This window comes from Jaculus jaculus, chromosome 18, assembly GCF_020740685.1.
Source record: "Jaculus jaculus isolate mJacJac1 chromosome 18, mJacJac1.mat.Y.cur, whole genome shotgun sequence".
Taxonomy (NCBI): Eukaryota; Metazoa; Chordata; class Mammalia; order Rodentia; family Dipodidae; genus Jaculus; species Jaculus jaculus.
In genome coordinates, this window is record NC_059119.1 from 46,784,206 (window position 1) to 46,810,728 (window position 26,523).

A 26,523-nucleotide genomic window follows, 5' to 3' on the forward strand; every position below is an offset into this window, starting at 1 on the left:
GTTCTTTGGCTTTGCAGGCAAATGCCTTAGCCACTAAGCCATCCCTCCAGCCTGAAATGCTGCTTTTCTCCATGTCTACGTGAGATCACCAAGCTGCACGGGTGGGGGGGGGTGAGCTATGACTAATTTGGAATCCCAAGACACAAACCACACTTCGCTGGGCAAGCACATATAGTACAATCTGCCATCTGAGGATGAAGAGACACTCTCAGTAGGTAACAAAATCAGGACACCCTAACACTTCTCAGATTCCTAAGTGGCTGAGGAAAATGTCTTGGCACTTGGTAGAGGTTGTAACAATGTAAATGTACTAAAATGCCACCGGATTGTATGTATAAAGACAGCTGTACAATTTTTACTTCAAAGCAAAAAATACTCGAGTTGGGCTGGAGAGATGGTTGAAGCAGTTAAGGCGCTTGCCTGCAAAGCCAAAGGACCCAGGTTCGACTCTCCAGGACCCACATAAGCCAGCTGCACAAGAGGGCACATGCAATCTGGAGTTCGTTTGCAATGATTGGAAAGCCCTGGCATGCCCATTCTCTCTGTCCCTCTCTCATTCTGCCTCTTTCCCTCTCTCAAATAAATAAATAGAAATAAATTTTTTTTTTTTTTTTGGTTTTTCGAGGCAGGGTCTCACTCTGGCTCAGGCTGACCTGGAATTCACTATGTAGTCTCAGGGTGGCCTCGAACTCACGGCGATCCTCCTACCTCTGCCTCCCGAGTGCTGGGATTAAAGGCGTGCGCCACCACGCCCGGCATAAAATATAAAGCTTTAAAAGAAATACTTGAAGCTGGGCATGGTGGTGCACGCCTTTAATCCCAGCACTGGGGAGGCAGAGGTAGGAGGATCACTGAGAGTTCGAGGCCACCCTGAGACTACATAGTGATTTCCAGGGCAGCCTGAACCAAAGTAAGACCCTAACTCAAAAAAAAAGAAATACTTGAGTGTGCAAAGGGTGTGACTTTCATTGAAACACACACACACACACACACACACACACTGACTTCCTTGACAAGTCAATGAGGTGCTGATCATGGTAGAATGGCTTGCAGGATGCTCTTGGCTTGCAGTATCTGACCATCACACTCTTACTTCCATACCACTGAGCTCACCTTACTCTCCTGACGCACGTTTGATCCGTTCCCCTCTCCCCCCGCCTCTCCTAAGTCATTTCCGCCATCTCTACCTCTGTACCAGGTCTAGCTGTAAAAACAGAATGTTATGCTCCCCGACGCTGCCTGTAGTCCTGGGAACCACAGCCCATTGTAATGTCAAGAGCCCTGGTTTCTGCTGTCGCAGGAGTGCCACTGCCCTTCTCGTTAGCCCCAGAGATAGGGTCGCTGCACCCTAATGATCCAATAGCCGAGGCTCCAGGAAGCTCACCAACTGTCGGAAGCCACAGGAGCTAACATATGGGCAGAAATGTAGCCCGGTGAAGTTTGGGGCAGGGTATAAACAAGCCACCAGGGAGAACTGCGGGTGAATCTGACTCGAGGGAAACATGTGGCCACGGTTGCCGGTTTAAGTGAGTGCGTATATTTGCACGGCTACCCAGGAAACGATCCATCAAGGCCTCAAGGATGCAGTTCAGAAAACAATGGCTAATGCGACCTGGGAAGCCAGCGGCAAGATGTATACATACAGGCCTCAGTGAGGCTTCTGTTCCAAACCTCCAGGGCAGTTTTAGGGGTAGCATTAGGAAGACCTCCAGAGCTCACTGACCAGCCAGTACAACTTAATTTGGTGAATTCCAGACCAATGAGAGAGAGAGAGATCATGTGTCAATAAGAGATGGACGATATCCTAAGGATAAAATCCAAGGTTGTCCTCTGGCCTCCACACATGTACACACACACACATACACACAGACCCACACGTGTACAAACATACGCACACATACATGCATTCTCTACACACCTGGTTGGGGAGATAAATGACAGCGATCAAAGGAAACAAGCCAAGAGCCAGTGAAACAAAATCCCAGAAACACTAAGGAGGATGAGGAAACTTGGTTAGAAAAACAAAGGATGCCAGACGTGGTGGTGTAACACCTTTATCCTTTAATCCCAATGCACTCCGGTGGCAGAGGTAGGAGGATCACTGTGAGTTCGAGGCCAGCCTGAGACTACACAGTGAATTCCAAGTCAGCCTGGGTTAGAGTGGAGCCCTACCTGGAAAAAAATTAAAATAAAATAAGATAAAAAGCCAAAGAAAACTGCTTTCCCATGTGCTATAGTTTCACATCCGTTGTTTCCGGATTCTTACACAGCCTTTGAGGCAGCGTCCAGCTGGGCCATCCAGAGCAGCCAAGCGCCAGCATTAAGTGATGCCATGATGAGCTGGTCCTGGAATCAGCAAGGGTCCAGAGGTGGATCCCATGTCCAGACCGAGGCCTGCGCCCTGAGGAATTGCACAGGAACCCGTAGGTTCCAGCTGTGTCCCCTGTGATGCCCACCCAGTGAGTCCTTTTGGAATCAAAAGTCCATCACCAGCCAGGCATGGTGGCGCACGCCTTTAATACCAGCAGTCAGGAGGCAGAGGTAGGAGGATCGCCGTGAGTTCGAGGCCACCCTGAGATTAGATAGTGAACTCCAGGTTAGCCTGGGCTAGAGTGAGACCCTACCTTGAAAAACCAAAAAAAAAAAAGTCTATCAGCAGAGGTTGTATAATGTACTTCCTGGAAAAATCAGACTATAGGGTCTCCCTTTGAAAGATCCATGGGCTCAGTTAAGGAAGCTGGGGAGACGGGGCAGCAGCAGGGGGAAGTCACTGACCAGTGAATGACAGATCTGGAGGCCTCATCCTGGTCTGAGGTCTAGTGTTGGCTTCCAGGAGCCACTTGCGTAACCTTGCGTGAGGCTTTTCAGTGGCATTCAGCACATTTCCTCGGCCATTATTAAACACACACAGACAATGAAAGTTCTTAAGAGTCCTGAACCCCCTCAAAAGGCAAAGGGAGGGGTAAAAAAAAATATTCCTAGTGCTGGAGAATGGCTTAGCGGTTAAGCGCTTGCTTGTGAAGCCTGAGGACCCCGGTTCGAGGCTCAGTTCCCCAGGACCCACGTTAGCCAGATGCACAAGGGGGCGCACGCGTCTGGAGTTCGTTTGCAGTGGCTGGAGGCCCTGGTGCGTCCACTCTCTCTCTCTCTATCTTCCTCTTTCTGTCGCTGTCAAATAAATAAATAATAAAATTTCCTTTTAAAAAATATTACTGATTTTGTAAGAACATTACTGTGATTAAATGGGATAATGAACAAGTCCAAAGAAGACCTCGAATGCAGGCCCAGACTGCAGGGGATAAGAGTTTGCAAAAGTGCTATGTGCCGCGGGAATTCAGAGGACAGATACTCCATCCACCCTTGAGGGATGTAGAGCGGGATACGGAAAGATCATCTGCCGCGACGCTTTCACCTTCTCCCACAGCACCGATCTTCACCCACCACTGGCTCCTGTCGGCACCCTTCAGAAAGTCCCAACGCTTCAGTGGAACGTTCCAGGCCAGCCACTGCTGACATCAAACTCCTCTGCCAACCTTCCTGTCAGCAGCTTCCCGATGCCACCCACTCTGACCAAACGGACATAGGCTGCTCCCCCAGTTCTCTGTCCACCCCAGCCTCTCCTGTGATTTTCTCTTAGCCTGGAACGCTTGGTCTCACCTGGGTCACCACCCCAAACCCACGTGCACGTGCTACCTTGTCACCTACAAAACTGTCAAGTGGTATCAAACTGCCCAGTAAGCACTTCTCTTAATATTCACACCCTTATATTAACGCTACTCTCACTTTGGGTAGAGAATCTTCTCTTTTCAGATGGCAGTGACCTTGGGACGACTCAGAAGGTATCATGGTGCTGGAAAGAAGTGCCTGGAGTACTGAGTAACATCTCAATCACACCTTCCAGGGCTCAGGGTCTAATGCAGAAGAGGTGGCTGAAAGAAAGTAAGAGCCAAAGGAAGGGTAGGACTCCCTACAATGTGCTCCCTCCAGACACAAAATGGCCTGGATATCCATGACCTCACAGTGCCTGACACTACCTACACAAGACCGTCATAAGAGGAGGAAAAGATCATGACATCAAAATAAAAGAGAGACTGCTTGAGAGGGGGAGGGGATATGATGGAGAATGGAATGTCAAAGGGGAAAGTGGGGGAAGGGAGGGTATTACCATGGGATATTTTTCATAACCATGGAAAATGTTAATAAAAATTTAGAAAAATAAATAATTCTAGGCAAAAAAAAAAAAAAATACCCACAGAAAGAAACTGTCAAGCGGGAAGACTTCGTTTCTGCCCCCTCACCAGTGACACTGCATGTAGAGTTAATGTACGTACGGGGACCTACAGGAGAACATCTAACCATTGGCAGTAAGGCTCTGTTCTGAGGATTACATCAGCAGAAATCCGAGTGTGTAGTTATTAGTCATGCGTAGAGCAGATTAGACAAGGTGGCAGAGACGCTTGAGAGCTTCCCACATGTACACAAAGTGACTAAAATGCAACCAAAGAGAGGGGTGCCCTAACCAAGTATGACGGGGCTGTCTGAACAATACGTTAACTGGACGTCATGCTCTACACAGACCCTAAACCGTCCAGCCAGACTCAACTTGCACAGATGGAAGACTTTACCATTCTAATTGTCAACGGGAAGATGCTAGGCTTGGCAGACACTGATTCTGGTCCCCAGCATGCCACATTCTGGTGTGGAAGAAATGACCATTATGCTGTTTCGGGACTCAGGGAAAAACAAAATCTCCTTCAAGACCTTCCATGCCGTTTGCTCCACAGCCTGAACGCCAAGCAAGCTTCTTACAAATGTATTCCCCAGAGTCTTGAGGCAGGCACTGAGAAGGAGCCACTGCTGTAACATATTTATGTTTCTAATTATAAAGCGGGGAAGACTTCAGCTAAATCCCAGCTCACTGAGCACATATATTTACCTCTTATTTCTCTAAAGTCCTCTAAAATGTACAGTAACTTTTTTTTTTTTAAAGGCATGCAGCCACATGGAGAGGGGAAAAAAAAAAAAATACCAAGACAGGAAAAGAAACAACAGCAACAAAATTCTAGAGGCTAAAGGCAAGAAAAAAAAGTGAACTGGCTTGGCTTAGCCGATTCAAGGCTCGTCCCAAGGGTCTGGAAGGTGTGGGGACTGGAACACCGTGTTCTCCTAGATATGGGACGAAAGAAGACAGCACTTTTATCAATGATCTCCTTCTCTACTGCGGTCAAGTCCTCAACCCTGGTAAAAGGTACATTGCAGGACACATGCTGAGAAAGCTGAGCCCCTCCCCCAGCCACCAACGTACTTCTTCCAACTGTGTCCCAGGAGCTGCGCACGCAGGAGAACGGGAGGATGCTTTTCCGGGGGGAATATGACTCCCGTCCAAGAAGAGGGACCAAAACGTACTGACCTTATAGAGCCGCCAAATGAAAGGGTTTTTAGCAAGATCCCAGTTTATGAGTGGTTCTCAACAAAAGGTAGGGGATGCATGGGCTAGCATTATCCCAAGGTCCCATTTGCAATATGTGGAGACCTTCTGAGTATCATAACTGGAACAAAGGTGCCACTGGCACCTAGTGAGATGAAACCAGAGATGCTACTACGTATTTTGCAGTGCCCCCTCCTCCCTAACAAAGAATAAACAGGCCGGGCGTGGTGGCGCACGCCTTGAATCCCAGCCCTCGGGAGGCAGAGGTAGGAGGATCACCGTGAGTTCGAGGCCGCCCTGAGACTCCATAGTGAATTCCAGGTCAGCCTGGGCTAGAGTGAGACCCTACCTCGAAAACCCAAAATAAATAAATAAAAATAATCAGTCCAGCCCAAAGCATGAACAGTGCTTATTGAGAAACCCTAACCTACAGGGAAGACATGAGTCAAACAGGCCACTTAGATACTGTCTCTCGCATGCATGGGTACCATTCTTGTGTGAGTAAGCACTTGAAGAAATGCCAAAATTTCCCTTTCTGAGAGGCAGAGATCAAATGAGAAAACTGTTCAGGGAACAAAAACTAAAGGATGAGGGCTGGAGAGATGGCTTAGCCGGTAAGGTGCTTGCCTGTGAAGCCTAAAGACCCATGTTCAACTCTCCAGGTCCCACGTAAGCCAGACGCCCAAGATGACACACGTGTGCAATGTCACACAAGCACACAAGGTGGTGTATGGCTGAAGTTTAATTGCAATGGCGGGAGGCCCTGGCACACCAATTCTCTCTCTCTCTCTCTCTCTCTCTCTCTCTTCCTCATAAAAAACAAAACAAAATCAAAACAACACCAAAAAAAAAAAATACTAGAGCCGGGCATGGTGGCGCACGCCTTTAATCCCAGCACTCGGGAGGCAGAGGTAGAAGGATCGCCGTGAGTTCGAGGCCACCCTGAGACTCCATAGTGAATTCCAAGCCAGCCTGGACTAGAATTAGACTCTACCTCAAAAAACCCAAAATAATAAAATATAAAGAATGACTAGACAAAGGAACAAGAAAATAAGGTCCATTGAAAGGACCAAAATAGATCTACAGACTATCCCTTAGTAACCACAGACACTGGACTTACTGGAAAGAAACTAGTTAGCTAGACCTCATCATTCTTCAATGTATGCAACAGTCCTCCCTGCTCTGAAAGATATACATTTCAAGACTCTTGTAGGTAGTGCTGAACCCTACGTGAAAGTACCGTGGTGATTTGAGTGTAAAGTGTCCCCTATAGATTGGTGTTGGTGATTAAGCCTTATACTTGATTCCCAGCAGGTGGCAGTGTTTAGAAGTCTAAGGAGCCTTTAGGAGGTGGAGTCTTGCTGCAGGTTTTTGTTTTTATTCAAGTTTTATTTTATTTTATTTATTGGTTTTCGTGGTAGGATTTCACTCTAGCGCAGGCTGACCTGGAATTCACTATGTAGTCTCAGGGTGGCCTTGAACTCAAAGCGATCCTCCTACGTCTGCCTCCTGAGTGTTGGGATTAAAGGCGTGTGCCACCATGCCCGGCTTTTAATGTTTATTTATTTATTTGAGAGAAATAGGCAAGTAGAGAGAGAGAGAGAGAGAGAGAGAAAATGGGCATGCCAGGGCCTCTGGCTCCTGCAAACAAACCCCAGATGCATGTACCACCTTGTGTATCTGGCTTATGTGGGTCCAAGGGAATTGAACCTGGGTCCTTTGGCTTTGCAGGCAAGTGTCTTAACCACTAAGCCATTCCTCCAGCCCAGAAGAAGGCATGTTGCTAGGAGTGGGCCTTGGGGTGTTATAGCCCAGGCCTGCTTGCTGTACTCAGCTAGCTCTTACCTTCCCATTGAAGTGAACATGTGACCAGGCTTCCTCTCGGGACTGTCATGTTTTCCCCACCAAGATGAAACTTTCTCTCAAAACTGTAAGGCAAAAATCAACCCTTTCCTGCCTTAAGCTGCATCTAGTATTTTGGGTATTTATGCATATATATGATAAAGTTTAATTTATGAATCTGGTATAATAAGAGATTAATAACTAATGATAAACAGAACCATCTATTGCTAACTTTAATAAATTTCAAAAGAATGAACATACTCAGAAAAATTACAGAAAATATTTTAGCAAAAAATAAAACCAAATAAGTTCTAGGAGGAGTTACAGAAAAAAGAAGAAAGAATATCCCAGAGCAAGAAAGCTTCTTGAACATTAAAAATAAAGTCAGAGGCCGGACATGGTGGTGCACGCCTTTAATCCCAGCACTCGGGACGCAGAGGTAGGAGGATCGCCGTGAGTTCAAGGCCACCCTGAGACTACAGAGTGAATTCCAGGTCAGCCTGGACTAGAGTGAGACACTTCCTTGAAAAACCAAATAAAATAAAATCAGGGGCTGGAGAGAAGGTTTAGCGGTTGAGGCACTTGCCTGCAAAGCCAAAGGACCTAGGTTTTATTTCCTAGGACTCACGTAAGCCAGATGCACAAGGTGGCGCATGCATCTAGAGTTCATTTGCAGCGGCTGAAGGCCTTAGCATGCCCATTCTTTCTCTCTGTCTATCTGCTTCTTTCTCTTTTTTTCAAATAAAATAAAATAAGATGAAAAATAAAATCAGGGCTAGAGAGATGGCTCAGTGGTTAAGGTACTTGCCTACGATGCCTAATGACCTGGGCTCAACTCCCCAGTACCCACATAAAGCCAGATGTACAAAGTGACACATGCATCTAAAGTTTGTTTGCAGTGGCCAGAGGTTCTTAGTGCAGTCATTCTGCCTGTCTCTCTCTCTCTCTCTCCTTGCAAATAAAAATAAAATTTTTTAAATGAAAATAAAATCAGAACTGGAGAGATGGCTCAACAGTTAGGACACTTGCAAAGCCTAACAGCTTGAGTTTGATTCCCTAGAGCCCATGTAAAGCCAGATGCACAAAGTGGCACATGATACATCAGGTTATTCATTCGCAACACCAAGAGGCCCTGGTGTACTCATTCTCTCTCTGTCTCTGCTTGCAAATAAATAAAATAAACAAAAATTTTTATTAAAGTCAGTTTTTTAATTGGGGTATAGTAGTAAATAATAAAAATCGAGGAAATATCCCTCAAATAAAATAAAGCAAAATGACAGGGAATGAAAACATAGAAAAATTGTGAAGACATTCCAGGAACCCAAGCCTTTGGATCGAGGGTAACAGAGGTACGGTAACAGGAAGGGAAGAAATCAAAGAAATGAACCAAGAAAGTTTCCCAGAACTGAAAGACATGAATTTCTAGATTGCAAGGTTACAGTAGCCAGCTGGACCTAGCCCTACAGTGTAGGCCTGTGACATTTCAGAAGGGTGAAACTGCAGATCCTAAATGTTTCCAGAGCCAAGTTTCTGTAGATAGATCAAGGATCCAGTTGGCATGAGACTCTGGGCAGCAAAAACAGAAGCTACAAGAATAGACAATGACTTTGAAATTTTAAAGAAAAAACGTTGCCAATTAGAGTTCAAACTGCCAATCAAATCTGAAACAGAAAATGTTTTCAAACTCCTTGATGCCGACAATGAGTCTTTTCTCAGGAGAAACTGATAACATATCCATCAGTTAGGAAATAAAGTGAGGAGACACAAGATCCTGAGCACAAGGATTTAATTATGAGATGGTGGCAAGGGTTGGAGAGATGGATTAGCGGTTAAGGCACTTGCCTGCGAAGCCTAGGGACCCAGGTTCGATTCTCCAGGTTCCAAGTAAGCCACATGCATAAGGTGCAGCATGCATCTGGAGTTCATTGACAGTAGCCATAGACCCTGGTGTGCTCATTCTCTCTCCTTTCTCTCCCTCCCTCTGTCTCTAATAAATAAATTAATTTTTTAAAAAAAGATAGTGGCAAAAAGAAACCTAGTAAAGATGAAGAGAAACCTCAGGGGTGTAGCAGGTTACAAGGCTCCAGCCCTCCTGGACCAGGCAGGAACAGGAGTATGTCCCAAGAAGAAACGAGAGGCCCCTGGACATATGTGATTGCATGGAAGGGCAAAGGAAAAGGAAATAGTGAGACACGCAGTGAAAACTGAGCACTTGTGCCACAGAAACAAAGAGGAATGAGAAGGGAAAAAAATAAGTGCAGGTTTAGCGCCCTCCACGACTCAGACGTAACCACAGACTCACACAATATAAACTGGTCACAGTGAAATTATGGGGGGAGAGAGAGAGAAAGAGAGCACTTTTATTTCTTTTCTTCATAATAGGTCCTTTAAATCATCTGCATTGTAACACTGTTAAAAATAAAATAAGGGGCTGGAGAGATGGCTTAGCAGTTAAGCGCTTGCCTGTGAAGCCTAAGGACCCCGGTTCGAGGCTCAGTTCCCCAGGTCCCACGTTAGCCAGATGCACAAGGGGGCGCACGCGTCTGGAGTTCGTTTGCAGAGGCTGGAAGCCCTGGCGCGCCCATTCTCTCTCTCTCCCTCTACCTGTCTTTCTCTCTGTGTCTGTTGCTCTCAAATAAATAAATAAAAAATTTAAAAAAATAAATAAATAAAATAAGGCCTGGAAGGATGGCTTAGCAGTGAAGGCATTTGCCTGAGGAACTTAAGGACCCAGGTTCGATGCCCCAAGACCTGCGTGAGCCAGATGCACAAGGTGGCGCACGTGTCTGGAGTTCGTTTGCAGTGGCTGGAGGCCCTGGCGCGCCCATTCTCTCTCTCCCTCTTTCTCTGTCGAATAAATAAATAAATAATAAAACATACTTTTAAAATGACCTTTTTGTTGTTGTTTTTTTTGGAAGGTAGGATCTTGCTTTAGTCCAGGCTGACCTGGAACTCACTATGTAGTCTCAGGGTGGCCTCGAACTTTTGGGCAATCTGCCTACCCCTGCCTCCTGAATGCTGGGATTAAAGGCGTGTGCCACCACACCCGGCCCCAAAATGACTTGTTTTTAATATTGGGGTGGGGGGAACAAAACAAATACATAAATGTCTACAATTATTACCTAGGAACAATCACTTTTAATTTTAACTATTTTGTGTTTTCCTCCTGTGTATTATACATGTGCCTATTTTTTAAAGTTGTAATCATTGCTATATATAGTTTTGATTCAGCCTTCTCACACTTACCACATCATTAACTTTTCAGATTTCTTTAAATATTTGTTGAAAGCACAGCTTTTAATGACTGCTATTCTTCTAATCTACATCACTCTGTGACTTAATCATTACCTTGTCATTGTGCATCACTGTGTTTATAATTTCTCACAATTACATAAGTAGTACTGTGATAAATATCATTCTATGTAAATCTTTGTGCACTTTGAGCGTTTTATTCGCATTCATGAGGTTTTGCCAGATTAGCCTGCAAACTCGTTGGGTCTGTTTTTTACTCCCAACAACAATATAGAACGTCCAATTTTGCTTTTTTTGCCTATATCATCCAATCTGACAGGCTTAATAGTATTTATCTGCGTATCTCGACCCAGAGGGATTTCCCTGACTACTTGCTTGCCCTTCTTCTAATCACTACTGGTTCATATCTTTTGGTCCATTTTCCCATCAGGGCCACATACCTTTTGGCAACCTCACATATACTCTGATCTCTTTAAGATACTGTCAAACAGGCTCACGGGCCTCAGGATCTGTGACTGTCCCCAGTGAGATTATTTCTGGATTGAGGCGGCCCTGCAGAGGCCTTGCCTACCTGGGAGGACACCTTTATGACAATTTTTATACCTTCTCATTTGCACTACATGTCCCATTTTCTACATGTATTTTGGCCAGCTGAATGCATTTTCTTTTCCCAGTAGCTCTGAAATACTCCTATCACGAATAATCCTAGCGCCTGGACCTTTGTTCCTCATCTCACCTTGTCTTTGACACACACATTTGATGGATGAAGATAGTGTGGTCTGGGGCTGGAGAGATGGCTTAGCAGCTAAGGTGTTGGCCTGCAAAGCCAAAAGATCCCGGTTCGACTCTCCAGGGCCCACATAAGCCAGATGCACAAGGGGGCGCATGCGTCTGGAGTTCATTTGCAGTGGCTGGAGACCCTGGTGTGCACATTCTCTCTCTCTCCCTCATTCTCTCTCTCAAATAAATACATATATTAAAAATATAAGGGCTGGAGAGATCACTTAGTGGTTAAGCACTTGCCTGTGAAGCCTGAGGACCTGAGTTCAAGGCTCAACTCCCCAGAACCCACGTTAGCCAGATGCACAAGGGGGCACACGCGTCTGGAGTTCGTTTGCAGTGGCTGGAGGCTCTGGCACCCCCATTCTCTCTCTCTCTCTCTATCTGCCTCTTTCTCTCTCTATCTGTCCCTCTCAAATAGATAAAAATAAATTTAAAATATATATATATATATATATATATGATAGTGGGTTCTGGATGAGGGTGGGAGACACCATGAACAGAGACATTGAGGGAACTCAAGTATTGGAGAAGTGGGGAGAATAGTCTTATATCACCCCCCTCACCTGTGTTACAGGACAGCAGAACTGGCTTCCTGCTTCCCACCCTGAACATGGGCCCCAGAGCCAATACCAAGGAAGAGTGATAAAAGAAGTCAAGACGGTAAGTTCAGCCAAAGAGGAATGAATTACTAATACTTTCTAGAAACACAGATGAACCTTGAAAACATTATACTGAATGGAAGAAGCCATCCACAAAAGACGCTAATAGTTACATGAAATGCCCAAAATAGGCAAATCCATGAAACAGAAGCAGATTGCCTGAGGGTGGGAGGAAGGGATTGACTGTTAATGGCTGTGAAGTTTCTTTTGGGAGTGATTAAAAAAAAAACAAATGTTTGATGAGGGCTGGAGAGATGGCTTAGTGGTTAAGGCACTTGCCCAGGAAGTCTAAGGACTCATGTTCGACTCTCCAGGTCCCATGTAAGCCAGACGCACAAAGGTGATGCACATGGAAGGTCGCACATGCCCACTAGGTGGCATTCCATTGCAGTGGATGAGGTGCGTCAATTCTCTCTTTTTCTCTCTCTCATTATCTCCTCTCTCTCTCTCTTTCTCACTCGCTCTCTCACATGCTTGCCTCAAAAAAAAAAAAAATGTTTGATGAATTACATCTCAGTTTTAACAAGGGAAAACAAAACACAGACATCACCCGTTTGATATACAGGAATGATGTTATGAACGCACCACAAATGACCCAGGCCACACTAGCAGTACACCCGACAGCAAAAAATCCCCATGGATACAGATGCACCGGAAAACAGCTCATACCCACAGCCCGTTTTTCATCCAGATGGGCCTGGCCACCTTTCTGCTACTAAGCCCCACCAAGAATCCCATTGTGCTTACATGGGCAGTGCATTAAAACCACCACCTATAAGCTGATTTTAAAGTCCTTCAATAACGTCTAGACAGATCAGATTCCCCCTTCCAAACGAGAAAACCATTTATGGGAGAAAGGTGATTCTTTCCATAATAACCTGGCCAGCACACTCCGTGAGCTCCAATGCTCAATTACTTCCTATTGGGGCCCCCAAACCTGACGTCAAGTGCTAGGTTCCACACAGCCTCCCCCTCACAATATTCTTGGGAAGATCTGCACATGAATAAAGCCACAGTCAGACTAGAACTTAGTTTATTTAGTGCACGCTAAAAGAGGGGTCAGGACTGGAGAGATGGCTTAGTGGTTAAGGCAATTGCCTGCAAAGCCGGAGGATCCTGGTTCGACTCTCCAGGACCCACGTTAGCCAGATGCACAAGGAAGCACATGTGCTTGGAGTTTGTTTGCAGTGGCTGGAGGCCCTGGTGTGCCTATTCTCTCTCTTTCTATCTCACCCTCTGCTTCTTGCTCCCTCATAAATAAATATTTTTTTTAAGTTAAAAAAAATAAAAGAGGGCTGGAGAGATGGCTTAGCGGTTGAGCGCTTGCCTGTGAAGCCTAAGGACCCCGGTTCGAGGCTCGGTTCCCCAGGTCCCACGTCAGCCAGATGCACAAGGGGGCGCATGTGTCTGGAGTTCCTTTACAGAGGCTGGAAGCCCTGGCGCGCCCATTCTTTCTCTCTCCCTCTATCTGTCTTTCTCTCTGTGTCTGTCACTCTCAAATAAATAAATAAAAACTTAAAAAAAATAAAAATAAAAAAAATAAAAGAGGTGTCAACCTCAAAAGAAGAGGGTGTTACTGAGCACCACTATGTTGACTTTCTGGATGAGGGATCACAGATCTCATCTCCCTTCTCAGTCCTCTCTCCACTTCCTGCCCTATCTCTGGGTCATCTTCAGGGACAAGAAAAGTCTAGAAACACCCTTAGGTAATAACAGTGACCCAGCTGGCTGGGGAGAAGCAACCTTTTGAAATGAAGCTGGGGTGAATGGAATTCTAATTAAATGGTACAGTCAAGAATTAAATGCCTTCTCAGTGGTAGCTCTTCCAGGGGCCTACTTTTAGCCAACTCATTCATAATCCCAACCTTTATGCCATCTGAAGGATACTGTCTCTAAACTGGAACAAGTTTTTGAAAAAGAAAAAGAAAGAAAACATCTGAGGGGGAGGAAGCAGGAGAATGGACAAAGGGGAGGTCAGCGCCCGGAACACTTGGATCAGCCAGGGAAGGAGTAATTACTGCCAAGGTGGGTGTTTCGGCAACACAGCCCTTTCTCTGCCTCCAGCCACACGTTGTGACCTGCCTGGGAAGTTTTGTGGCACAAGGATGCCGTGGCCCATCTGTCACTTTGGAACGAAGGCAGCATAAACCAAGTTGACATCCTGGTTTGGGCGTAGGGTCTGACACCAGGAAGTGTTAACTATGGCCAAAGAGACCAAGGCAGCTCTGACTGTCACTGTGCAGGAGAGAAAAACGCTTGGTGTTTAGGCCTCACCAAGGAAGACCTGCAGAGCCCACCGTGTGCACAGCCCTAAGGCAGACAGCACACCCATGGAGCCAAGGATGTCTCCTGGCATCCTGCCCTGGTTTCCTTCTGATTGTGCCATGGGCCCTTTCCCACATGCAGACTGAGACGATTCTATTCATCCCACCAAGGCGTGCTAAGAATTAGGAAGGAGGGCTGGGAAAATGGCTCAGCAGATAAAGGCTCTTTCTGACAAAGCCTGATGGCCTGGGTTCGAGTCCCCAGTATCCATGTAAAGCCAGATGCACAAAATGATGTGTGCATCTGGAGTTCAGTTGCAGTGGCGAGAGGCCCCGGCATGCCCAGTTTCTCTCTCTCTCTCTCTCTCTCTCTCTCTCTCTCTCTCTCTGTGAACAGGTGGCCCAGGCACGCAATTGTCCTGAGTAGCATGTAGCAGAGGAAGACCGGGCTGTACCTCTGGGGACGTTCCGATAAAAGAAACACACGGGCTTTTTTGGTTTTCTTTTGTGGTGCTGGGGATCGAACCCCGGACCTTGCACATACTAGGCGAACTCTCTACCACTGGGCTACGTGCCCAGCTGCAGACACAGGCAGTGTTGAAGAGGCAGCTTTTCCCTTAAGTGAGAACACTTTTCAAGGGAGAAATGGGAGGCCTGGGTAGCCCTTGTGAGGCAGTTTCCAAAACCATAAGCTGACATCAGGTCAAGGCTAGTGGGCAGAACAGGGAACAGGAAGCAGAAGGGGGTTCAGGAGGGGCACCGTTCTTTAGGCCTGAGGAACCGTACACAGAACACGCAGCCACGCTTACAGGCAAATGGTGCCAAGCTTCTTCCTATTGCTCATCAGCAGTGCAGCAGAAATGCCCCTCCAGGCATGCTCCTTTCTTTAAAAAATATATTTCATTTATTTATTTGAGAGCGGACAGAGAGAGAAAGATGCAGATAGAGAGCGAGAGAGAGAATGAGCGCGCCAGGGCCTCCAGCCACTGCAAGTGAACTCCAGACGCGTGCGCCCCCTTGTGCATCTGGCTAACATGGGTCCTGGGGAATCGAACCTGGGTCCTTTGGCTTTGCAGGCAAGTGTCTTAACCACTAATCCATCTCTCCAGCCCAGGAATGCACCTTCTAAGAAAGTGTGATTGGGCTGGAGAGATGGCTCAGCAGTTAAGGCACTTGCCTACAAAGCCTAATGACCAGTGTTTGATTTCCCAGTACCCACGTAAAATCAGATGTACAAAGTGGCACATGCAACTGAAGTTTGCAGCAGCTGGAGGCCCTGGCATGCTCATATTTTCCCTTTCTTTCTCTTTCTCTCTGCTCTCTGTCCCTGTTTGTCTCTCTCTGCTTACAAATATATGTATATATTTAATTTAAATAATATAATTATAATTAATAATATAACAATAATTTAAATGTTTTTTTAAAGTGTGACGTATAGGGAGCCAGGTGTGGCAGCTTTTAACCTCAGCACTCGGAAGGCAAAGAGATAGGAGGATCACCATGAGTTTGAGGCCACCACCCTAAGACCACATAGTGAATTTCTGGTCACCCTGGGCTAAAGGGAGACTCTACCTCAAAAAGCCAGAAAAGGGGTTGGAGTGATGGCTTAGCAGCTAAGGCATTTGCCTGAAAAGCCAAAGGATCCCTGTTCAATTCTCCATGACCCACGTAAGTCAGAGGCACAAGGGGGCACATGCATCTGGAGTCCGTTTGCAGTGGCTGGAGGTCCTGGTGTGCCCATTCCTTCCCTCTCTCTCTGTGTCTCAAATAAATAAATAAATATTTTTTTAAGCCAGAAAAAAAAAAAAAAAAAGAAAAGTGTGATGTATGGGCAAATTGACAAAACAGTCTCAAGTTCACAGAAGTGACAGCATTTACAGTGCCAAGCCCCTACATAGTCCACCCATGGAAAGAATTCCACCGATTCTTCTGGGTAGAAAAGTGATGTGCTCAGAATGTACTTTTTGCATGAAATGGTTAAACAACGGAACATGTGGGCTCTAAGAACACTTTGCTATGGGCAAGATGATCAGGGTCAGCTAGCGTAAAGGCCTCAGGACTCGGGAGTCCAAGGGCCTACCCTGGGACTCGGCTTTGCCTTTTACTTACTAACTAGGTGGTCTGGTGCAACTCAACCTCTCCCATCCTGCAAAATAAGCCAAATCATGCAAAATAAGAATTGCATGATTCACAGAGCAGGAGAGCCCTCGAGAAAGCCATAGGCTTTGCACTGTGGGGGGGGGGGAACACCATTCAGTGGTAAATGTGTCATTTTCAAGTCCCCAAGTCCACTGAGCCTGGATGGACTTGTCAGTCTGGAAATGTGGAGGGGCATGTGGCTCACTTCTACCAGCCACTCAAAAAGAATCAGCAAGGGCTGGAGAGATGGCTTAGCGGTTAAGCGCTTGCCTGTGAAGCCTAAGGACCCCGGTTCGAGGCTCGGTTCCCCAGGTCCCACGTTAGCCAGATGCACAAGGGGGCGCACGTGTCTGGAGTTCGTTTGCAATGGCTGGAAGCCCTGGCGCGCCCATTCTCTCTCTTTCCCTCTATGTGTCTTTCTCTCTGTGTCTGTTGCTCTCAAATAAATAAATAAAAAATGAACCAAAAAAAAAAAAAAAAAGAATCAGCAATAATAGAGGGCCCCCTCCCTCCCCCGCTAACTCCTCTACCAAGATCAACAAGCAACACAGCAGCGGATTAATATGTCTCTTAATTACCACGCTGTCAGTCACAGAGTGAAAAACTCTACAATTTAGTCATCAAGCCCATTCCTCGTGTTGACACTGACAGAAGACACCCAGGACCCATCAAGACGCAATCTGGACACTTCCCATGGCTGCCCCCCACCCCCCGCCACATGACTCCCCCACCCCCAGCCAGAATATGAGCTCTCGTACGCACCCTCTGCCTACACGACCATACTCCCCACATTGTAACTTGGTGGCGGAGAACCAGAGCAGGCTGGACCCCAGCAGCCCAATAAGGGGACCCACTCTGGTAGCCAGTGCTGTTAGAGCCCATCTTTCCCCAAGGCATAGCTTGCCATGCCATACCAGCCACCTCTTCCTCACAAGGATCCTGAGGCTTTTGATGTATCCCCGGAGCTTCCCAGCCATGTGGCAAGCATTCTTGGGGGGGGGGTGTCTCAGCACCCTCTTTCTTCTCCTACAGAAAGATTGGGACGCACAGTGCAGGCACCAATTTGAGATCACTAGAACAGAGGTCGCGAGGAGCCCCAAAACTGGTGGGCACCCATGCACAAGCTCTCCAGTCCTTACAGACCCCGTCCGACCCACGACACAGAACCTGTCTCTCCATCCCGCAGGGAAGGGAAGAGAGGCTGGTGGGAGGAGCTGGCCGGCCCACGGTCTCAGCTACACAGGTGTTCAGAGAGGACTACGTTGTTCCATCTGCAGAATCCCAGAGCCAGCCTTTCCATTGTCAGGCTACAAGCTACCCCCTGCTCTGGAGACTGGGGGAAGTCTCTGGAAAGAGACAAAGACCTGATGGGACTACAAAGCCTGCTAACCCCGGGGCAAGAATAAAACCAATGGGCTGGAGAGATGGCTTAGTGGTTAAGCGCTTGCCTGTGAAGCCTAAGGACCCCGGTTTGAGGCTCGGTTCCCCAGGTCCCACGTTAGCCAGATGCACAAGGGGGCGCACGCGTCTGGAGTTCGTTTGCACAGGCTGGAAGCCCTGGCGCGCCCATTCTCTCCCTCTCCCTCTCTCTGTCTTTCTCTCTGTGTCTATCGCTCTCAAATAAATAAATAAAAATTTAAAAAGAAAAAAAAAAAAGAACAAAACCAATGACTTCTTGAGGCCCATCCCCCAGTCACTACTCCCCTTGGCCCCTGCAGACCTCTGCTCCATCAGCGGAGCTTCTCTATTAAGTCGCCGGCTATCCTTTTCCAGAATCCATCAGCAGTCAAATGACGGTGAATTTCACTTAAAGACGTCTTAGTCACAGGCCTAGCGTGCACCAGGCACTGGGATGTGGTAGGGATGGAGCTTGGAGGCACCATAGCAGGCAGTGGTCCGATCTCACTCTAGCGGGGTATGTGGAGAGCCAGGGCAGGGTCAGCTGTCCCTCCCCCACCCTATGCATGTCTCCTGGCATGCAGAATAGATGTCCCAGGCACCAAAAGAGGAACGGTAAACTGCTGAGGGCCAAGAAAGCCGCTCCCCGGCCAAGGCAAGCCCAACGGGGCACAACCCAGGGCCCGCTGGGGAGTGGAAGGAAATCTAGCTTCCCCTGCACAGAAAAATTTGAATTTTTTGGGAAAGCTCGTGTGTTTGGCCTTTGATTTTGCTGTAGCTGCACTGCTCCTCGGTATCTAAGGGTTCTCTCTAGTAACGGCTGCTGCCAACACACACGTCTTTGCCAGAAAATGATACCCCCACTGAGAGCCGCTGCCGCTTGGGTTATCAGTAGCGCTCATCTCCGGAAACCCCAAACTCCGCAGCAAAACCACAGAAGTCCACTTTTTTTTTTTTTTTTTTTTTCATGGTAGGGTCTCACTCTAGCTCAGGCTGACCTAGAATCCACTCTGTAGTCTCAGGGTGGCCTCGAACTCAAGGAGACCCTCCTACCTCTGCCTCCCCAGCGCTAGGATGAATTGTTTGCGACACCAAGCAAGGCTAAAAGTCTGCTTCTTCAGAAGGCTTTGGACCCAGAAGGCTTATTAACACAGCATTTCACACCTCTTCCAAGTATGCCATAGGCTGAGGTTGGAGCCCAGAGGCAGAGCGCTTTGCCTAGCATTCGTGAGGCTGTGAGTTCAAGCCCCAGCTACACCCCCCCCCACTCACACACACACATAGCTTCGTCATATCACAGCACACACAAAGCAAATAACAATACACGCTCAGCTTCTGGGGATCCCCACTCCTCCATCCCCCAGAGCTAACAGAGCAACATCTTACGCCGGGGCACCCATCAGAAATGTCACCAGACTTCAGGAGAGTCACGATGGGAATGGAAGAAGCCAGATGGATCAAAGGGGTGGGGGCCACAGCTAAGATGTAACTTCAGGCTAAATCAGAGCCAGTGGGAACTGCCCTCGGATCAAGATACCTGTGCGCCAACCCATAATCTAAGTTGGTACATCCCGAACCATCAGGGGTCCCAAGGAGGTTGACACAGGGCTCAGAAGTGGACAGAAGCCGTCGCTCTCTCAGTAGCCGGGGAGGGCGCCCGGGCAGCATGGCTGTGTGATGCCGTACAGGCTGGAGGTAGAAATAGCTTCTAGAAAGGTTAGCAGAATGTACACAAGAAATCTACGGCGGGTTACTAAGGGAAACCAGCAATGCTCCGCACCAGCATCTCACCTGGAGCGGTGGGGTGGCTGCATGAGGAACCCCTCACACTCTGCTCCGTGGGCCCTCGCGGATGGCACGTGGGGACCCCACAGCCTGGCACACTTCGAAGTAGGAAAGCCTTTTTCCAACTCACCTGCCTGGCCCCTACCAGCCCACTCGCTCATTTCCTCTCTGGGGAAAAGTCTATCTGGATGGCTGGTTGGAGCTTGATGGGTAGGCAATAACCTCACCCTTCTTTTTTCCCCCTCATGCCAGGGCCTTTGGGTGCTGCCCCCTGCCAGCTGCCTCCTCTGGTGGAGATTCCCCTCGTTAGAGGAAGTACCTCTCTGGGCACTCAAGAGAGCTGCTAGGGGCCAGCCACAGCTGCTGGGCTATGTCAAATGTGGAACAAAACTCGCTTGTCATTGAAAATGCCACCCCGGGGGACATGGGAGTAATGGATATTTATAGTTCTCATACATGCATCTCTGAACTCATACGTTTATGTTAGCTGACACAGCAACGGCATGCCCAGAGCACACGTACGAATTTACACACACACACACACACACACACACACACACACACACACACACACCGGGACCGGCTAAATCCTGAATTCTGGGGTTCCCAGATTCGCCCCAATCCAGATCGCCCTGAGCGTGGGTATTCTGGGACGTGGAATAAACTGATCTCCAGTGCTTCCCTCTTCAGGGTATCAAGTTCTGCCTTCCTGGCCAAGGATTAAGAGATCAGCGTGGATCCCACAGCTAGCGAGTGGCTGGCCAGGCAGTTCCCTGCTGGCTTGTCTGGGCAGAGAGACAGCTAGGGCCACTTCCCTTCACTGCAAGGCAATGGGGGGGGGGGGCTCTCCAGTCCCCCTAGAGCAGGCAGTTGGGGCGAGCTAGTGCAGAGCCTACACACAGAGTCCTGAAAGCCAGGCAGGAAAGGGGCACCACCCACATACGGGCGGAAGGCTGGACCTCCTGTGAGGTCCCTGTCGCCTTCCACTGCCAAATGCTCAGCGGTCAAAATGTCACAGTGCCCTCGGACCAGCCTGAGGCTCAGCCAAGACATGGGGGGAGAGGGGACGGGGGAGGGGGTTCCCTTTGGCAGCAGTGCTAATGAGTGAGCTGAGACAGTGGGGAGACGTCCCCAGGCAAAACACACGGTGGGGACTAATGTCCAACACGCTCTTGTTTTAGCTCTCCATCCATCCAACTGTCTCACTCATAGCCACAGAGATCAGGTAGATGAATCAAGATCGCCAAAGGTCACCTATGACCATCTTCCCATGACTGGTAGATTCCTAATGTATAAATTAGGCAAGTAACTGGGTTGACTGGGTCAATCAGAAGGCCAAGAGCAATGCAAACAGACTAGAGACGCCGACCTAAGGGAGGTGCTGTTGCTGTTATTAAAACAGGTATGTGGGCTGGAGGGATGGCTTAGTGGTTAAAGCACTTGCCTGCAAAGCCAAAGCACCCAGGCTCGATTCCCCAGGACCCAAGTAAACTGTATGCGCAAGGTGGCACACGTGTCTAGAATTTGTTTTCAGCAGCTGGAGGCCCTGGCACACCCATTCTCTCTCTGCTTCTCAAATAAAAATATAATATAAAAGAATAAAAAACTCTAGCATTGATTAAAAAAACAGGTGACAAGAGCTCACATGCATGAGCAAAAATTTTGAGAGTGAAACCAAGTGTTTTCCAATGCTATGGGTTTCTTCCTCATCCCATCTTCTCTGGGGTGAAAACAAAACAAAACAAGTAAAGTCTACACATGTCCCTTCCTTCTCAAGTTCTACACAAAGCTCTTAAAATTTTTATTTATTTATTTGTTTGACAGAGAGAAAGAGGGAGAGACAGAGAGAGAGAGAGAGAAAGAGAGAGAGAGAGAGAGAGAGAGAGAGGGAGAGAGAGAGGGAGAGGAAGGGCACATCAGGGCCTCCAGCCACTGCAAACAAACTCCAGACACATGTGCCAGTTTATGCATCTGGCTAATGTGGGTCCCGGGAAATCAAACCTGGGTCCTTTGGCTTTGCAGGCAAACGCCTTAACTGCTAAGCCATCCCTCCAGCCCCTATTTCTTTTCTTTTTTTTTTTTTTTGGTTTGTTTGTTTTCAAAATATATTTTATTTATTTATTTATTTTAGAGAGAGAAAGAGGTAGAGAGAGAATGGGCACGCCAGAGCCTCTAGCCACTGCAAATGAACTCCAGATGCATGTGCCCCTTGTGCATCTGGCTGACGTGGGTCCTGGGGAATTGAACCAAGGTCCTTTGGCTTTGCAGACAAGCACCTTAACCACTAAGTCATCTCTCCAGCCCTGTTTTTTTTTTTTTTTTTAAGGTAGAGTCTTGCTCTAGCCCAGGCTGACCAGTGGAATTCACTATGGAGTCTCAGGCTGACCTTGAACTCATAGAGATCCTCCTACCTCTGCCTCCTGAGTGCTGGGATTAAAGGCGTGCGCCACCACGCCTGGCAGCTACTTCGTTAATACAAGTGGGTCGCAGGCTCTGAAAGATGTCTCCTCACCTCTGCTAAAGAGTCTAGCATCTGGCCTTCTAGTGGAATTATCAGCTCTGGTCATAATACACTGGTCCTCTTTCACCTGTGATCTGCCCGAAAAGAAGAAAGGGGAGTACAATTTCTGGTAGGATCTTTCACATGCCTTCTGTCACGAAGAGTGGTGGATCCTGATCATTCACATTTCTATGGTGAATTTCTATGTGAACGAAGGTGAAGGACTGAGCTAGAATCCCATGCAAGGAAGGTGACGATCTGAACACAAGATTTTTGAGTCCCAAAGCCCCTTGGGGCTTTCCTCTGCTGGGCATCTGCCTTAAGATCCTGTGTGTGTGTGTGTGTGTGTGTGTGTGTGTGTGTGTGTGTGTAACCATGTCTTAATATTAAGAGGAATCTGATACCCATTCATAGAAGAACGGGGTCACAATGACCAACACAGAAACCTTCGACGTAAGACAGGTGAACAGCACCTGATCAGACGCTGGATTGCCAGCTCTGGCCAATCCCTATTTTAAATTTCTTTCTCTTTCTCTCTCCTTTTTTTTTAAAAAAATATTTTATATTTATTTATTTGTCAGAGAAAGAGAGAGAGAGAAAGAATGGGCACGCCAGGGCCTTTAGCCACTGCAAATGAACTCCAAACGTATGCGCCCCCCTTGTGCATCTGGCTAACATGGGTCCTGGGGAATCGAACCTGGGTCCTTTGGTCTTGCAGGCAAACGCCTTAACTGCTAAGCCATCCCTCCAGCCCTCTCTCCTTTTTATTTTGCGAGAGAGAGAGAAGGAGGGAGAGGGGGAGAGAATGGGTGCGCCAGGGACTCAGCCACTTCAAGCGAACCTCAGACACGGGCGCCCCTTGTCAGCACGTGTGATGTTGCGTGCTTGCGTCACTGTGCGTCTGGATACATGGGACCTGGAGATTCGAACAGGCGTTATTAGCCTTGGTAGGCAAGCGCCTTAGCTGCTAAGCCATCTCTTCAGCCCTTCAATGTTTTTCTCTTACACTTCTCTCCACATGCCTAGCATGGTACTAAATGTACAACAGACCCTTGTCACTTGGGCTAAGTTTGCTTCTTATTATCACAAACTTTTTAAAAAAAAAAATTTTGTTCATTTATTTATTTATTTAATTGGGAGCAACAGAGAGAGAAACAGGCAGATAGAGAGAATGGGCGCACCAGGGCTTCCAGCCACTGCAAACGAACTCCAGACGCGTGCGCCCCCTTGTGCATCTGGCTAACGTGGGACCTGGGGAACCGAGCCTCGAACCGGGGTCCTTAGGCTTCACAGGCAAGCGCTTAACCGCTAAGCCATCTCTCCATCAACAATTATCACAAAGCCTGACACAGAGAATCGGGTCTTAGCTACTTGAAGATACACCACCGGGGCCTACCACCTGGGCCAACAGGGTGCCCACACCACTATTGGATAAACATAGTGCCACCCGAGACTCACGTTGCTGCTGCTGAACTGGCACGAGCAGTTACAGTGACCACACACAAAGCCTTGGTTTTAAGTTCCCTGGGTCGGTAGAGGTGACACACAACCAACCCTGTTACCCTTTTAGGAGAATGGCTGCAAAACTTCTAGCTGCTACGTCTATATGTCTACGTGGGGTATCCCAACACACTACCAATGACCTCAAACCAGAGCAAATCCAGACCCGGTAGCGCACGTGGGGTCCTATTTGCATGTGGTTACACATCCTTATCTGTAGACAGTAAACGCACAGACTAGTTCTGACGTCCACACGCCCTGCTGAATATGGCACACGACCAAAAAACCTGATCCTAGCAGTGCCTGGTGGCTCACGCCTTTAATCCCACCACTGGGGAGGCAGGGGTACGAAGATCACCATGAGTTTGAGGCCACCCTGAGACTACATAGTGAATTCCAGGTCAGCCTGGGCTAGGGCAAATCCCCTACCTCAAAAAAACCAATAAATAAATAAACAAAGCTGGAGAAACGGCTTAGCGGTGAAGGCACTACTAGCTTGCAAAGCCAAAGGACCCAGGTTCAATTCCCCAGAACCCACATAAGCCAGGTGCACATGGTGGCGCATGCATCTAAAGACCATTTGCAGTGGCTATGGGCCCTGGCATGCCCATCCTCCCCCTCCCCTCTGTCTCTAACAAGTAAAATAAGAATAAAATATTAAAAATGAAATAAAATAAAAACTGGGGTTGGAGGAATGGCTTAGCAGTTAAGGTGCTAGCCTGCAAAGCCAAAGCACCCAAGTCCAATTCTCCAGGACCTACATCAGCCAGATGCACATAGTGGCACATGCTTCTGGAGTTCGTTTGCATAGGCTGAAGACCCTGGAGCGCCCATTCTCATTCTCTCTTTCTGGGTCACACGCGCATGCATGTGTGCCTCTTTTTCTCTCTCTCAAACAAATAAAATAACATACATTTTTAAAAATTAAGAAAATAATAAAACATCCTAGTGACAAGGGGGATAAAAGGATATAGTACAAGAAGTTAAAATTAGAGCCACTTTAAAAATAAAAAACTTCCCTAGTTTCAACTCATAATGCCAACCTTTTATTTATCAACTGTACCTCTAAGGAGTTGGTATTATTTGGTTGAGTTCTACCTCTTGCCCACCACATCTGGCCTTGAAGTAGGAGGGACAAAGAGTAACCAAGAGACCCTGAAGGCTGTAAGGGCTTAGGTCAGCTTGGTGAAAGGGGTGTGGCCTCTGGCCCCTTAATCTACCAGCAGCTCTCCATCCTCATATACTGGTCTAACTTGACAGTTTAGAAATCAAGGCCACATCGAGTTGATGCCCTCCCCTCCCCCCTCAAAACAAGATATTTTCGGAATCCAACAAGTACTCTTAACAGAGAACAGTTCTGAAAGGTAAATTTAGACACCAGCGTACAATGCCTTTATGGAGCATCAAACATGAGCCACACTCAGGCCTAGGCGTCTGGTATGTAGTATCTGCAGTGACTTTTTCCTTTTTACTAAATCCCTTCTTACAAATAAAGAAACTCAGTGACCAGATTTCTTCCCCCAAAACCCTTCTGAAGCCCTTCAGTGAGTGGCCCACACGTCCTCAGAGACAGGGGTCTGTATGACGCCCAGAAACTTCTTCCTGAAACTTCAAGTCAAATCACAGAGCTGGATTCTGCAAAACTTCTCTCTCACACACAATAACTTCAGCATGAAGTGGGCCTTCACCCTTGAAGGAGCCTGCCCACTTCTGATTTTGCAGACCTTGGCCAGAGGCTGCGGGGAGAAATGCTCTTCTAAGACAATCTCTCTTAAGAAAACCCAAAACCCTCCAGGGGGGAAACCCAGCTCTTCCTCCAGATTCCGGCTGAAGTCCTAACCCTATCCACGCCCCCATAACACACCCCAGGGAGTGGCTAGTGACTGTTATTTCTTCCTTTTTCTTTTTCTTTTCTTTTCTTTTTTTTTTTTTTTTCCGTAGTCCTCTGGTAACACCACAAATTACATTTTCAGAGACTGGAGTCCCAGAGAGCAATGATGTTGTAATAAACATAACCGGGACCAAATGCCTTCCCATCATGGTAGATGATGCCATTTCCCACCAATCAGGCTCCTCGGGCAGGCAGACCACTCACCAATGAGGGACCAGACAGAGGCTGTGAGGGGGGAGACCTGGTCATTTGCAACTAAAAATAAGGGCGCTTCACCATTGGCCAAAGCCACTTTGCAACAGGAGTTGGGACCCACACAGCAGGCGACACACACACACACACACACACACACACACACACACCCCATACAGGCAAAAAAACTTTCACGTCCCAGGGGTCCACACCAGTGGGCTGGCGTGCATTTATTTATTGATTTATTTTGGTTTGCTTCTCTAATGTGTTGAGAAAAGAAAAGAAAAAAAAAAAAAAAGAAGAAGACCCTAATTCTGAAGGAGCCCCTGGAAGACACACCCACCCACCTAGACACCCCACAGTTTCCAAAGTCCCTCCATAGCCACGCAGGTTTGGTGGAAGGTGGGGGGGGGGGATAGGCCAAGACACTCACCTGTCCGGCTGTGTCATAGAGTCCCAGGAGGTACTGCTTGCCCCCTACGGTGACGCTGACTGCAAGGACAGAAGTGGAAGGAGGGGGTGTTGGGGAGAGGAGCTCACAACGACTTGGACCCTTAAGACAATTTCTTTCCCCACCAGGACCCTCCCCTCCGAACCCAGCGGGACATAAGTGGGCGCTCTCCAGGAGACAGCACCCCGTCCTCTCCGCTTTTCCTTTGCACCCAAGTTCACTGTCAAGTGACCTAAGCTCCCCGTGTAAGCGTGGGCCCTAGCTGCCCGGCGGCCCCTTCTCCTCCTAAGTCCCTTGGCAGCGTCTCCCCTGGTACCCCCAAATGTTTACTCCAGGGGTGTGGGGTTATAAGGAAGGCATCTGTGGGAAGGTCAAGGAGAGCACCCAGGGGACTGACTGGGGAAGCATAGGAACAGGGATGGGAATTGAGGCTGGGGTG

General features: G+C 47.8%; 1 protein-coding gene across 1 annotated transcript in view; it reads right to left on the minus strand.

Moving 5' to 3' along the window:
- The window catches only part of Rhoq (ras homolog family member Q), a 50,003-nt gene that overhangs the window by 23,102 nt on the left and 378 nt on the right, over positions 1-26,523 (minus strand). The window contains exon 2 of the mRNA XM_004660140.2: positions 26,067-26,125. Within this exon, the coding sequence (XP_004660197.1) occupies positions 26,067-26,125 (59 nt within the window). The remainder of the gene's footprint in view (positions 1-26,066; positions 26,126-26,523) is intronic.